The sequence below is a fragment of the Pelobates fuscus genome, chromosome 5 (assembly GCF_036172605.1).
Source record: "Pelobates fuscus isolate aPelFus1 chromosome 5, aPelFus1.pri, whole genome shotgun sequence".
NCBI lineage: Eukaryota > Metazoa > Chordata > Amphibia > Anura > Pelobatidae > Pelobates > Pelobates fuscus.
This window is the reverse complement of record NC_086321.1, coordinates 193,998,067-194,013,869: the sequence shown is the minus strand read 5'-3', so window position 1 is coordinate 194,013,869 and position 15,803 is coordinate 193,998,067. Positions and strand designations below refer to the sequence as shown.

At 43.4% G+C, this 15,803-nt stretch overlaps 1 protein-coding gene across 1 annotated transcript in view; it reads right to left on the bottom strand.

The window, feature by feature from the left end:
• Positions 1–2,696: 2,696 nt before the first annotated feature.
• REC8 (REC8 meiotic recombination protein) overlaps positions 2,697–15,803 on the bottom strand; it is a 142,071-nt gene continuing 128,964 nt past the window's right edge. The window contains exons 16-19 of the mRNA XM_063456522.1: positions 11,553–11,619; positions 8,607–8,714; positions 8,408–8,514; positions 2,697–2,788 (exon numbers count right to left, since the gene is read on the bottom strand). Of these exons, the coding sequence (XP_063312592.1) occupies positions 2,697–2,788; positions 8,408–8,514; positions 8,607–8,714; positions 11,553–11,619 (374 nt within the window). The remainder of the gene's footprint in view (positions 2,789–8,407; positions 8,515–8,606; positions 8,715–11,552; positions 11,620–15,803) is intronic.

The following is a 15,803-nucleotide window of genomic DNA, read 5'->3' as shown; positions in this document are numbered from 1 at the left end:
GTTGCAAGCAGCTGCCTATTAACTTGTGGTCTTACCTCCAATGTTTGGGTACCCTTTGCCTAGTTCAGGGGGAGGCAATCTTCAGATCTCCAAGTGTTGTGAACTACATCTCCCTTAATGTTCTTACAACCATAATATTGGCATGCCACTACATGTATAGTGCCAAACTTAGCCTACCCCTGGCTTAGTTTGTAGACAATATACTTGTTTGCATAGCAGCTGTATTTTTATTTGTATTCAGAAAGTATATCTCCAAATTAAATTGCAGAATTGGCTTTGTGCGTGTTTTCCCTCTCCTAGTGTCAATAGTGACCGTATGCATTTAGACTCTCCTAATGTTTCTATGCGCGTTAAACTAAACATAAGATGCTTTGTGGCTACATTGACATACACAGTATCAGAAGGTGAGGTCACAGGCAGACACACACAATAACTATCAGTGAGCTCATGCACACATACTGAATCTTGTTAGACAGCATTTCGACATAATTTGCCTTTAACCCCTTAAGGACCAAACTTCTGGAATAAAAGGGAATCATGACATGTCACACATGTCATGTGTCCTTAAGGGGTTAAAGTCTACCTCTGCCCAAATACCTATGCTTAATTATTTTGACCATTTGCTATAGCTTAGTCCAGTGGTGGCCAAAAGGTAGATCCCCAGACAGGGCCGCAATCAGGGGGTGACAACCATAACGGTTGTCACGGGCCCGGCGGCCCTGCCGCCCGGGCCCCACGTGTAGCGGCGGATTTGCCGCCGGTGCAGTTGCACCGGCGCCCGCACGCTGATGGGGCCCATCGGTGGCCCACGCACTTAGGGGTACCCGATGGGCCCCATATCTTTAGGGGCCCGGTCAGCAATGTGGCCGTGTAATAGCGCGACCAGGCCCCTTTTAAAAAAAAAATAATAATAATTAGCCGCAGCAAGTGCTGCTGGGAGGAAGTAGTCAATGAAGAGGGAGAGCCAGCCGACTGCCAGTCCCATCAGCCCCAGCCAGCTACCCTCCTGCAAAGACAAGGTAAGAAAAAGGAGGGTGGCTGGAAAATGAGCTGTGTGAATGTATGTCTGTGTGTCTGTCTGTATGTCGGTGTGTCTGTCTGTGTGTGTGTATGTCTGTGTGCGTGTATGTCTGTCTGTATTTCTGTGTGTGTGTGTGTGTATGTCTGTCTGTGTGTGTATGTCTGTCTGTGTGTATGTCTGTGTGTGTGTGTGTATGTCTGTCTGTCTGTATGTGTGTGTATGTCTGTATGCATGTATGTCTATCTGTATGCATGTCATTATGTGTGTATGAATGTCAGTGTATGTATGTCTGTATGTCATTATGAATGTGTGTATGTATGGATGCCAGTGTCAGTATGAATGTATGTATGTAACTATGTATGTCTGTATGCATATCTGTATGCATGTCTGTATGTATGTCTATCTGTATGCATGTCATTATGTGTGTATAAATGTCAGTGTATGTATGTCTGTCTGTCTGTCTGTCTGTATGAATGTATGTATGCCAGTATGAATGTATGTCTGTATGTCATTATGAATGTGTGTATGCATGGATGTCAGTGTCTGTATGAATGTATGTATGCCAGTATGAATGTATGTCTGTATGTATGTCTGTATGCATGTCTGTATGCATGGATGTCTATCTGTATGCATGTCATTATGTGTGTATGAATGTCAGTGTATGTATGTCTGCATATAATTATGAATGTGTGACTTTCAGTATGATTGTCTGTTTGTATGTCATTATGAATGTCTGTGTCTGTATGTCCTTATGCATGTGTGTCTGTATGTATGTTAGTATGTGTCTGTCACTATGTATGCCCGTGTGTCTGTATATGCGTGTATGTCTCAGTATGTGTGTGTCAGTATGTATGCCTATATGCGTATCAGTATGTGTGTCTGTTAGTATGTATCAGTGTGTGTGTGTGTGTATGTGTCCTTTTGTATCAGTAAATGTGTTTGTGTCTGTGTGTGTATTCCTGTGGGCGGGATTTGGAGGCGGTCTCTTTGGGCGGTTTTGGAGGCGGGCCCCCAGGGGCCCAGACCCTGAGCTCAGTTAGGGGCCCCAAAATTTCTGGTGGTGGCCCTGTCCCCAGATGTTGAGGAACTACAACTCCCATATTGCGTTGCATGCCTTTAGAATTGCAAAGCATTGTGGAAGCTGTAGTTTTAAAACATCTAGGGCGTACTGGCTTATCTGTACTAGATTCATTTTATCTGTACTAGATGACATTTTGTAACTGACCTGGGTTTACCTTTAATACTTGTTACTCTTGATTGCTTTCAGCACTGAACACTGCTGCATATACTGACTACACACACTTTCTCTTTCTCTGACCCAGGATAGCTTCCACCTGTCTATCAAGTACTTTACTTGAGACCTTTTTTCTAGGTTCACTCATAGCTTTGTGATGCTTTGGGACACAATCGACGAGTAACCCAGATGTGGAGGACTCTTCAAGTTACAACATAGACATGCACTGAAAACAAAGATATATTTGTAGGAATGGTGACAATCCGAAATATCTGAAATAAAACTTTAATATATAATTATATGATGTGTACATGTATACCTCCAAATAAAAATCCATGACAAATGTGAAGTAAAAAGTTATCCTTTCATAACATATATGTACTCAAGTTAAAGGTGGTAAAACAGCCTAGTGTAAATGAGTAGGCTGATAAAATAGTGACCTCAGTCATGAGTATAGCGTAGGCCAGAAGTGATGAGTATTTGCCCATATGGCTCAGCCTGCTCCATTCTGATGATCTGCCGTGTACAGAGCACTGGAAAAAAAATACAAAATGTTAGTTTATATATAAAGAGAGTACTAGCACACTCAAGATTTCAGTTTCCAGCTAATAAAAAGTTAGATTGTATGACTAAATTGATGATAAATGAAAACATTGCATATAGGGTAAGATTCACACAGAAATGAAAGCAATATGTTATGAAATGTATATATACAAGTTGCACATTTTATGACCAATTTGTGCAGAAATCCATATGATTCCAAAGGGTTCACATACTTTTTCTTACAACTGTAGTAAACCTGGCGTTCTAAAATATAAACAAACAAATTGCTAAACCTCAAGAAAAAAAACACACAACTTGGAATGTCACATAAGGCCACACCTATAATATGACAGTTAAATTCAGCCCCATGATTGCTCATTTATGCCTTTTTTTCTTACCCACCAATAGTTTAATTAGTTTAAAATTATCTGAATAGTTTATAGCACTTGGAAACAAGCTCTTGAACAGGAACTAGACACTTTTTGTAAACTTGGCATTTCAATGAAGTGATCTGGGTGCCATGCCCCCTGTTAAAACCCTGCAAGTAAAAAAGCATTAGTGTTCTGCAGAATGGCACTGTTTACACTGCAGGGCTTAAATGCCTCTAGTGGCATCACAGAGACCATCTCCTTTTCACAGCGTGGCATTTTGCCACTGATGCAAACTATCCTCCCAATGTTATCCTATGGGAAAACATTGGATAGGTTTAGGTCGTTTATATTAGTCAAGAAAGCGGGCTGGAGAGCGGAGACTGCCGCTGTGAGGGAGAAAAGTTTGTAAACAACCTTTTTAACTCCCTACCTAAACGGTCGCCAGGGCCTTACAGCGTTAGGAACACACATTTGTATTCTAAATGCAATGGTGTTCCATTAATAGAAGTCAACATTTAGAGTAGAATGTAGAAAGAAAAAAAGAGATGAAAGGGTTCAATACCTACAGTGTAACACAATGAATTTAATTAAGCTGTACCAATAAAGAAGATAAATTACTTTTGAAACTTTCATGATTTTTTATTATTTAAAATACATTATTACATTTAATATCTGTATTATTTTATAATGCATACATAAGTAAATACCTCATTCTTTTCTTGAATCTGTTCTGTGTAATTTAACAATTGCTTTTAGACACAGTAATACATAATTGGCAATGGGTCAATATTTTGTAATCATTCTGAGTTGAAATAAATGTAATCTAAATACTTTATCAGGTGGACACCAGTGTGGTGCACGGAAGTGGATCAGGGAGGACCATGGAGGTTGGATGGAGAGTCAAGGGGGAGGGACTGAGGCACATCCAATATGGTTCAAAGTTACGGCCTTTCCTTTATAGCCACTGGGGGCTCCGTCTGCAGGGGTTGGGGGCCGGTCACGTGATAGAGTTTGCCTCTTTGTCAGTGCTTGGTTGTTCTAGTGCTTTGTCTCAGTACCCTGGCGTCCTGGTGCATTTATTCCTAGTTCTTGTCATTCCAGTTCCTGTTTTGTGGATTTCTGGTTTCTGACTCTTAGCTTTGGTTCTGACTATGCTACCTAGTCTCCAACCTTTGACCGTTTGGCTTTTCAATTCCTGGTGGTGGATTTCCTGGCTTCTAACCTTTGGCTTTGATTCTGACTAGGCTCTCTAGTTGCCAGCCCTGACCATTGGACTGCCTGACTTCGTCTCCTGTCTGCCCCCTTTCTGGATTCATACACCCACAATTAATTCCTCCCAGCAGGTGGGAGATGGTGGTGGAAAGGGTGGGGGCTGACTTGGGGTGTGTAACTGTGTAAGGGGCCACACATTTTTTTTACTGTAGCTCTGAGTCTGTGTGTTGTGTTTATGTAGCTGTAAGTGTTGTGTGTGGATGTTTTTTTTATTTTCCCACTTCCTGCTTACCTTTTGGCATGAGGGGAAGCAATCATTATGGTCTGGTGGAAAGCTTGCTGGGGAGCAGGAAGCCTGGTGGGGGAGCTTTTTTTAAATTCTTTATTTATTTTTAAAAAATATACATTGAAACATACAAAAATGTATTATGTGAAATATTATTTACATATGGAACCGAAATATATCCTCCGTGATTATGAAATGTTTAATGTTCCAATTAGTAAAAACTATATAGTTGACACAAGTACAAAAAATACAGATATTAATAACAGAGACATAACCTAACACATTGACACCATTGTTCACTCTATAGTCTCCTATTAACAATCCTTTTTTTCTATAATTTCTCTCCTAACTTTTCCTTTCCTTTATACATTTTTCTTCTTTATTACTCTCATTTTGTTCTTATATGATCTTTTGGACCCCTTTTATCCATCTTGAATCATTTCTATATAATAAACTAAAATGTTGTGGAGGAGCTTTTTGGTCTGCACCAATATCAGTGCAGATCACTCTCCTTGTTAGTCCCTGTTCCCCCTCACTAAGGAAAAGGGAGCTTTGTGGTCTGCATCAATATCGGGTTAAGATCACTTTATGAGCACCCTCACAGTCCCTGCAGCCAGCTTTCTGAGTCATTGACTGAGCACATTCTCTAGGTGAGGCCCAGCACTTGACCAAGCCCATGAACAGAGTATGTTTTTTTTTTTTTTTATAATTCTTTATTTTTGAGTGCATAAAGAAGGGTAACATTCACATTTGCGTGTGCCTTGCCCCAACGGCAGGCACCCGCTATACAGCAGTAAGCAACATTGCTGTGTGGCATAACATAGAAATACAATGCACATTTTATTTTTTGTTGTAAGGGACTCTTGGGAAAGACATCGTACAATGAGCAAAGATGCAGATCAAGGTCATGGTTCTACGGATATATAGTGGTAACTCAGATTATTAAACTTGCAAAATAACAAAATTTGTCAACAGTTACATATTAGAGACAGCTTCTAAAAATGAAACGTTCTGAGCTTTAACAGGACATTCATACACGAGTATTCTGGCTGTGCTTTAAACGCCTTATGGAGCAGTGTACTGCAGTGCTCTCGTGTGGTGTATGGCTAATAGCCAAGTGGAGCGGTCAAACAACCATATCATTGTATTCACATTCCGTCATAAATGCTTGGCGCGATGCCACATATCGGCCTAAATATTGCATTAGGGTAGGTGTGAGGGTCTAAAATTTAGAACTAGTTAGGTATAATTAAATGCAGTTTGCATAAGGCAGGTGATGTGGCTGGGTTACTTGAAACTGTTGTAGTCGTTCTGAATTAAAGGATAGGGCTATCGCCCCAGCCACCTATCTGCCGTAAACAACATTGGGCAAGACGAGAGGTTCAAGGTGCCCCATTCGGTATATTGCATCACCCAGTATTGCACCGAGTAAGAGCACTGCAGATCCACAGTGGGGGTGCGGGAAGAGTCCAGCCCCAGCAGGGATGTGGCCGGAGGTTTACCTGATCTTAAACAACAAAAGTACAGATATAAGATATATACATAAGTGTGAACTCTTTCTCGATATGCGAGAGAGCAACCGAAAACATTCGTATAAAGCTCCCACTGGCCCAAAACTAAGTGGAAACAGTATAGCCCAGGAGCGACAGCCCCTTATAGTAAGAGGCAGTGGTAAGTGTTTCGTGGGATGAAACATGTAAGGAGATGGGAATAAGATGGGCTTGTAAGAAGCCATGAGGTGTAGACCGAGTGGCTAGGTGTGAATCTCATGGAGTGATTAGGAGGACTATCGGGGTCTATAGGGTATGTTGGAGGAAGTATTAGGGATTTAACTGTGAAGGCATGGGAGACATTATTGGGTGTGGTTGCATGCCACTTCGTGTGATGTGTCGTTAAAGGCCAGAGTATTCGGGAGCCTTACACTAGTTCCCTTCCTTTTCACTACGTGAGCGACATAAGACGTACCTCCCCCGCCATCTCTAGGTACAAGTTAACAAGGCGTTTAGGGTGGTTCCCCTTCTCATAAATCTCAAGTCAACTACATGAAAGAGAGGTGGTACACCTGCTTCAACTAGTGATACCCTGATTCTTACGGTATGATGTTACACCCCTAGTATCCCTTGTGTAAAACTAACTATGTCCAGCAACACATTTTCATTTGGTACGGACGGTTTTAAACCCCTTCACTGCCCGAGAGGGCCCCTTGGATCTCCATGGCAGAGAAGGGAGCACATGTCAGGGAACGAAAACATTAATTAGTAGAGCACTTGAGCGGGTGATATACATCTGGCCGTACTTGCAGCCCGAAAAAGTATGGCGGATTTAGTCACTGTCCCGTATCCTGTGGCAAATGTCAGCAGCGAAGTCGAGCCATGTGGTCATGTCTCTTAAGGCATTAAGATGTGGGCCCCGCTCTAGCGTTTACCGCTTTGTCTCTGGGCACAAAGATGCGGGTAGCCCCTGGGTCCCATCCGTGAGGGTTAGTTGGGCTCAGTGAGTCCGGTGAGAGTCCCAGTGCCTGCAGGTGGCGTGATGCATCCGTTAGGTCTCGTATGGTAATGACTGTGTCTCCGCGTGGGATCTGCAAGGATCGAGACTGGCTCCATCTGTAACTGATGGTCTTCGTGCGTAGGAGGGAGGTAAGTGGTCGGAGCGACCGTCGCCAAGCAAGGGTCCCCCCTGACAGGTCCGCAAAGAAGGTTAATGACATGCCCTCGAAGTTGTAGGGAGTTTGTCCCCTGACTGCCGCCATCACTGCCGCCTTGTCCCTGAGGTTCTGGAACTGCATCACGATGTCCCCGGCGGCTGCGGCCGGGGCCTTAATAGGCTTCTGCAAGCGGAAAATGCCTTCCAGAGATATTGATTTAGCCTGCTTTGGTGGAAGTATGGCTGTCAGGAGACGCCTTGCGAGGTGTGGGAGTTCTTCTGGTGGCACTGTCTCCCCAACTCCCCTTAGTTTTATATTCCTCTGTCTTCTCTTATCCTCTAGGGTGTCGAACCTGCTCTCGTAGGTTGCGCCCTGTTTCATGAGCTCCTCTACCTGCCCTGTCAGGACAGTGATTTGTTGTGAGTGGGCTTGTGTCTCGTGTTCTATTTCTCCGAGGCGGCCTGTCAGGCCCCGCAGGTCCTCACGGATCAAGGCCATGTCCGCCGAGATTTTGGTGTGGAGATCCGCCATGATCTCCCGGATAGCCGTTAAGGTTACCGGGGCGGTATCTGGTGATCCTTGCGGAGGTGCTGCTCGTGGTGCCGGCTGCCGCGCCATTGCAAGCATTTGGTCGTCGTCCCCTTCATCCGACATTCCATCGGAGAAGTCGGAACAGCCTCCGTGGAGAGACGCCATTGCAGACTCCTGGGCGCCATGTGCCTGCCGCCATAGGTCCCCTATGCTTCTCCCCTGCTGGGGTCGGTCCGGCTTCAGTTTTTTCGTTTTCTTACCCATTGGTAAGTGTAAAGCAACTTATAGGTGCCTTTCGTTTGCGGGTCACCCCTGGATTTTGGGTTATTTTTCTCCGTTTAGCAAGAGCTCAAAGGCCGTGCGACTGTCCGCTTCAGTGGTTAGGCCACGCCCCCACAGAGTATGGCTTTTAATGCCTTGATGGCAGTCCTAGATTTAACATTCAAGGAAATTCAAGCTCCCACCTAGCTTTAAATAATACACTAAACACTGATATCTGAAGCTCCGGGCACAATAGAGAACCCCCATGATGATGTGATCACATTTATAACTACCTACTTACCGAGGCATCTGTAAAAGAATCTGGAGACAAGCTTGCGAGACAATGAGCGTGGTGTCAGCTGGAAAAATGCAGACTGTCCGTGACTGTCAATCTGAGAGTATAACTTCCTATAGAGAAAGAGAAAAAGCATCACAAAAGATGTATCATACAAAGTGCCACAACTTGTGACAGTTTCATTTTAAGAGATGCTCTGAGTCACCTTTGCAAATCTTCAACCAGAACCTCTTCTGTCTCAGGCAATTCAACAATAAGCTCTGGCATCTCGGAGACAATAGGGAGAAATCTCTCATCCTGAGGTGCGACATATCTGCATGAGGCAAGAGTGTAAAAGTGATAGTACATGGGGAGAAGCAAGGAAGGTGGAAAGTGTTTAGAATGGTTGAGCACATAAGTAAAGAAGTATTGCAGGTAACCAATTGTATAATAAAAACAATATATAATCATATATGTACAATCCTTGACACTGGCCCATCTCTACTTTGAACGCAACCCTAACCAAAAGGCCACAGTGCACTGATGCACACACTCTAATATAACCAGTTAAGACATGTAGAAAATTGCAAAATATGTTTCTTTTGGAAAATGCAACAAACTGTGCTCTACATGTTGTTATAATGCTTTTGTTACCATTTTACATTAAGGTTTGCAGATTTTGTTTTCTAGCTTGCATCAACTACAAACTGTTCCACATGCAATGATACATCAATATGTATGTGTGTATATATATATATATATATATATATATATAAATAATTTCAATTTAAGTATATTTTGATACGAATATACATATATATATATATATATATATATATTTTATTTTTTGTATTTTTTTTTGAGGCATTACTAATGTACTTTTTTTTACTATTTGCAGCAGTTAGGGAGACTGCCAGGCAGTCCCCTTGCAGGCAGAGCTTGGACAACTATGCCTGCCATGTGAGAGCGATCACATGGCCCATGGGGTCTGATTCGTCAGAGGGTGATTGCCTGGGCTATCAGGCAATCCCCCAGGAGCAGAGTGCTGGGAAGATAAGTATCCCAGTGTTGAATGCCATTATGGCGTTCTATGCCATCACAATGGCTTTAAAGCCCAGTAAATGTGGAACGGCGTTATGAGGTTAAAGATAGTGACTCCCAGCTGTTTTCATGCCACAATATTTTACTGTTTGTGACTGGTAGTCAGTGGCTGCTTTTAACAAGAAAAACTAACTAACACTATCAGGTTTCCATGACCACTAATCTGGATGCACTCATTAACTCACTTAATTTTACACCTGCTTCAGTTATGTGAGCAAACCTTTTCTAGGTGGAGTTGCTATGGAAATTAATTGAAAAATGGGACTTTTTGTTGACTTTGCAAAATGGTAATTCTAACTGGGACCATTCAAACCTGTCAGTATTTTGTTAGCTACAACAATAATTAAAGGGACACTGTAGGCACCCAGACCACTTCTGCTCATTGGAGTGGTCTGGGTGCCAACTCCCACTACTCCTAACCCTGTAAGTGTAATTATTGCAGTTTTTTATTAACTGCAATAATTACCTTGCAGGGTTAACTCCACCTCTAGTGGCTGTCTACTAGACAGCCACTAGAGGTCTCTTCCTGGTCCATAGCACAGGAAACCTGTGCTAGAGCGTCGCTGGACGTCCTCATGCTGTGTGAGGACCTCCAGCGTCGCTCAAATCCCCATAGGAAAGCATTGAAATTCGTTTTCAATGCTTTTCTATGGGGAGACCTAATGCGCATTAGGTCTCCTCGGCCGGTGGGCGGGATCAGTCTCGCCCGCCGGCCGACGGAGCCAGTAGGAGGAGGAGACAGCGGCGAGGGACATCGCCCCTACCTCAGGTAAGTGACTGAAGGGGTTTTCACCCCTTCAGTAACCGGGGATTGGTGGGTGGGAGGGAGAGGGACCCTCCAGTGCCAGGAAAACGGATCGTTTTCCTGGCACTGGAGTTTCCCTTTAATAGGATGAAAATATTCTCAGTTAACTCAGTCAAGCAGTGTCATTCTCTGGTTGCCATTTGCAAATTTTATAAACTGTAGACAGAGGATTGTGGAAAGCATGAGATGAGAGTTTATCTCTTGGATTTAGGAAGCCCAAGCTGGATCGTCAATACAGTGCGCTATAGTGGTTATAGTGCAACAGTGCCCCCAACCACAATTGTAAGGAGTCAACCTAGTTTAGAATGGTTTGACTTCTTACCTGTGTTCTACTAGGCATTTCTCCTCACCCCACTATTTACTAAAGAAAGCTGAAAGCGCTCTGTCCTAGCTAACCTTTCTGATGCAGGGCTTTGCTATTTAGTTGAGGGTGATCAGCTGAAACTCAGCCATTGAGCTTGTTGTTCTGCTTTACAGCATCTTGCTCTCCATAGGGAGGCAGGAAGCACCACAAAGTTGACCCCAGATAAGAAATCAAGCCTTTCTGAAATTCTTTGACTATTTACAAGGGGGAAGGTGGTTATGGGGTTGGAGCACTTCTCCAATCACAGACCATCATTAAATATGCAGACATGAATATATGTGAGATAATCACTTACATGCAGAGGGATGATAGAAGCCCATCAAGACAATTTCCAAAATTTGTTGTACTTTTTAGTTTATACATTAGTTGAAAAACTTAACTTCACATTTAGGTCAACATGGGGCACTACAATCAAATATGCAACAATGCGTCTGCCCCACTGGCCACAATCTTTATAACATAAATGTTTCCTGCTAAGTTTCATAGTTTCATGTAAATTTATGGTTCGGTAATGCTAACTACACACTCACTTTTTCTATATCTGCTGATCTACCTTCTCCTGGTTAGTAAGAGTGTCAGTGAAAGCCAATAGATTATATTATAGTGTATGTTTTCCTTTACAGTCTTTTCAGCATTATAAGATGTGGTGTGCAATTTGTTTAGCTTCCACAAGTACCTTTTGGGAACTACTGGGACTTTTAAATTTAATTTTAAGCAGCTCTTTTTCTATAGCTAGACATAAATGTTTTTTTGCAATACAACCATTTGCAGATGTACAAACCACCCTTTCGGATAAAACATTGCCAGTGTAATAGGTGTATCCTATGACCAGCAGATATATAAAGTGTTAAAAGTGCCTGAAGATCAGATTCCATCCTTATATGGTCAGAATCAGGAATCACCTCTTCTCCTCGGGTGTTATGTAAATAAGACGAGAACGCTCTTCTTCAGACACCTCCAGAGAGAACTCTTCAATATAAAAACAGTTGAGGAAATAAGCATAAGGATATAATGACGTCAGGCACAAAGCATGATGTGAATACACACACACTCTCTCTCTTTCTTTCATTGCTTAATACATTTAGTCAATGTTTCAGTCCACTGACTATGATTTTTATAAGGACAATGTAAGCATAACCACAAATTACCTGAGGTATGATGGATTTATGAGATGGACAGACTGACTAGCTTGTGGATTACCAGTTCCAGGAGGCCAGGCACCAGCTACCAACACTCAAATTCATGGATATTGAGCATGTGGAAACCACTCACAATGGTGGAGACTATGCTTTGGAGCGGTTGACACAAAAATCGCCCTGGAGATTCACTCTCAATACACTGACTCAATGTGGCTTGAGTGAGAAGAATAATCTATGTTATTTACCCATGTGTTAATATTGATTTATATTGGCAATATATTTCTAATATGAAACAATGATAATCAAGTCTGTGAACCTGTAATTTTCAACTTTTTATGGGTTTTACATTTATCTATTTTTTTTTGTCTTTGATTTCTTTTCTTTTCTTTTCTTTTTTTAATTAATATGGTTCTACTCTATAGTTTAAATAGTACTTCTGCCTCCATGATTTTTAAACAGCTTGTTTTTGAAGTTAGTAAGGCATTTATATTCCTGAATTTTATATATTTTTGCTTTTATTTGAGCTCCCTTTAGTCTTTGGAGAGAGAATAACAATGATACTGTAATATGCTTACTCTGAGAAAACTTCTAGATTCTAAAATGGTTATGATCACTAATCTATACGGTAGATTTGTTTGCACTTTAATTAGGTATTGGGGGTTCACTGGTTTCATTTCTATTTTTTACTTTTGTTTATTTATTTTCTTATTACAATATTTTTTATTTAAAATCATTATTGTATTCACTGTTCTCACATACTGGTGTGGATTGTGAACACCATAGGTAGTAAAATTACCTGTGCACCTTTTTCTTTATGTTTCAGCGTGGTATGCCCGCCGGGACTTGGTCACACTTTTGTGTTTGTACCTATGTAATACTTGAACTTAATGAATTGTCTTGAGAAAATTCCTTGAACTTAATGAATTGTCTTGAGAAAATTCCTGGTCCACAGACTTAAGTGCTGACTATATAATGCTGCATAAAAACACATTAATCTAATTCAAGAAGTTTTTTGAAAGCTCTACAATCTGCAACTTCATGTATGAGCCAGAGAATGCACTGGACACACACATTTATATATAAGATTTATAACAGTAAACTGTGTATTATGGGAAATTCAATCACTTATACGTGCTTTACTGATAGGGTTAGTGCAGTGTCTGGGTTATTAATTAGCACAGTATGCAAGGTAAGTGTAGGGTGTTAATGTTTATTGTATTGTGTTAGGTTTGTGAAGGGGTTACTATTTATAGTGTAGTGTGTTGGAGTATTGTATTAGAATAAATTGAGGGCAGTGGCAGAACTACCCCCAGTCAGTGGCGTACATACCAGGGTCGCAGGGGTCGCGGCTGCGACCGGGCCCGGCCCACCAGGGGGCCCGGCCGCCCCTGCGACCCGGTATGTAGCCACTGGGCAAGCCTCTTCTCCTGGGGGGCCCTAGAGCCGGCCACCTCCGGGCCCCCCCGAGGCTGGCCCTGCTGCCACCCAGCTGGCCGGACCTGCGGGCGCGCGAGGGAGCACTCTCCCCTGAGTGCTTCCTATTCAGCTCCCTCGCGCACCGCGTAGGGATGCCGGCGCCGGAAGATGACGTCATCTTCCGGCGCCGGTATCAGTACGCGGCGCGCGAGGGAGCTGAAGAGGAAGCACACAGGGGAGAGTGCTCCCTCGCGCGCCCGCCCGCCAGCCTGACTGCCCGCCGGGTGACCGGACCCCCAGGAGCCCAGCAGCACCACTGGACCCCAGGGAATCCCCTCAGCACTCCAAAAGGTAAGGAGGCTGGGGGGATTAAATAAAAAAAAACGTTAGTGTGTGTGTGAGTGTTAGTGTGTGTTAGTGTTAGTGTGAGTGTGAGTGTGTGTGTGTAAGTGTGAGTGTGAGTGTGTGTGTGTGTGAGTGTTAGTGTGAGTGTTTGTGTCTGCTAGTGAGTGTCAGTGAGTGTGTTACTGTGTGTGTTTGTGTGTGTGTTAGAGTGTGTGTGTCTGCTAGTGTCAGTGAGTGAGTGTGTGTCTGCTAGTGAGTGTCAGTGATTGTGTTACTGTGTGTGTCTGTTACTGAGTGTGTTTGTGTGTGTGTTAGTGAGTCTGTTTGATGTCTGTTAGTGAGTGTGTGTTTGTCAGTGAGAGTGTATGTTTTGTAAGTGAGTGTGTATGTATGTCTGTCGCTGAGTGTGTCTCTGTCAGTAAATGTGTGTGTCTGTTAGCTAGTGTGTATGCGTCTGTTCGTGAGAGTGTGTGTGTGTCTTCAGCACTTACCTTTCTCCAGCGCCGGACTCCCTTGGCGCAGGGGAACCCTCCGCCTCTCAGCTCCGAATGCGCATGCGCGGCAAGAGCCGCGCACGCATTCAAACCGCCCATAGGAAAGCATTACTCAATGCTTTTCTATGGACGTTTAGTGTCTTAGAATCGCGGAAGCGCCTCTAGCGGCTGTCAGTGAGACAGCCACTAGAGGCTGGATTAACCCTCAGTGAAACATAGCAGTTTCTCTGAAACTGCTATGTTTTCAGCTGCAGGGTTAAAACCAGAGGGACCTGACACCCAGACCACTTCATTGAGCTGATGTGATCTGGGTGTCTGTAGTGGTCCTTTAAGTGTGTGCATCTGTATGCACTGGCGTACATACCGCGGTCGCAGGGTTCGCAGCCCTGCAACCCCTGCGACCAGGTGCCCGCCGCAATGTGTTGCGGCCCCGGTCCGCCAGAGTAAGCGCGGGGGGTTGGGGGGGGCCCACGGATCAATTTTCGCACCGGGGCCCCATGGGTCATGTGTACGCCACTGCCCCCAGTGCAGCCGCACTGGGGTCCCCAAGCTGGGAGGACCCATCAAGTGTTCCCCACAATTAGGGGCGCTCAGAGCCTTTTAAAAGTGTGACTGGGCCTGTGTAAGATGGTGCTAGGAGGAAGTGAGTTTGGATCACTTCCTTCCAGGTATCAGAGAGAGCTGCATGGGGAGGGCTGGGATAATGCACAGAGGACAGGGTGGCGGGAGAGAGAGGAGGCACAGAGCGGAAGCAGCAGACTTCCAGAAGCCCCTAACTCCCAAGAGCCTTAGCCAGCAGTCCCACCCTCCTGCACCCAAAAGGTATGAACTGGAAGGGTGGCTAAAATATGGAAATAATGACTTGTGTGTGTGTGTTTATCTGTCAGTCTGTATCCATGTCAATATGCGTATCTGTGTGTGTCAGTATGTATGTGCAGCTATGTCAGTATATTTATGTATCTGTGTGTGCCAGTGCATATCTGTATCTAAGTCAGTATGTACATGTATCTGTGTGTGTGGCAGTGTGTATGCATATTTGTGCCAATATTTTTGTGTATGTATGCAAGTTTGTACAGTAATGGGAAAAAGAAAGTAGACCCTCTTTTAATTCTATGGTTTTACATATTAGGACATACTAACAATCATCTAACAGTAGCATACAGGTGCTGCTAATCAAATGTCCTTGATTAAAGGGACACTATAGTTACCAGAACAACTACAGCTTATTGAATTTGTTCTGGTGAGTAGAATCATTACCTTCAGGCTTTTTGCTGTAAACACTGCCTTTTCAGAGAAAATGCAGTGTTTACATTACAGCCTAGTGATAACTTCACTGGCCACTCCTTAGATGGCTGTTAGAAATCCTTCCTGGGTCATGGCTGCCTAAAATGCATCCAAACATTCAGTGTCTCCTCCCTCTGCATGCAGACACTGAACTTTCCTCATAGAGATTCATTGATTCAATTCATCATGAGGAGATGCTGATTGGCTAGGGCTGTGTTTGAATCATGCTGGCTCTGCCCCTGATCTGCCTCTTTGTCAGTCTCAGCCAATCTTATGGGGAAGGATTGTGATTGGATCAGGCTACCACATGTCAGCAGACTGCTTGTTTTTCTTTTTTTCTCATTTATCATTTTTATTGAATACTGTTGAGTAATTAATGCAACACATATCATGGTAAACGGTTTACATTACATCTGCACAAGCATCATTTATAAATAACATCGTCTTTTCCTCTGCGGCTAAACAGAATGGCAGA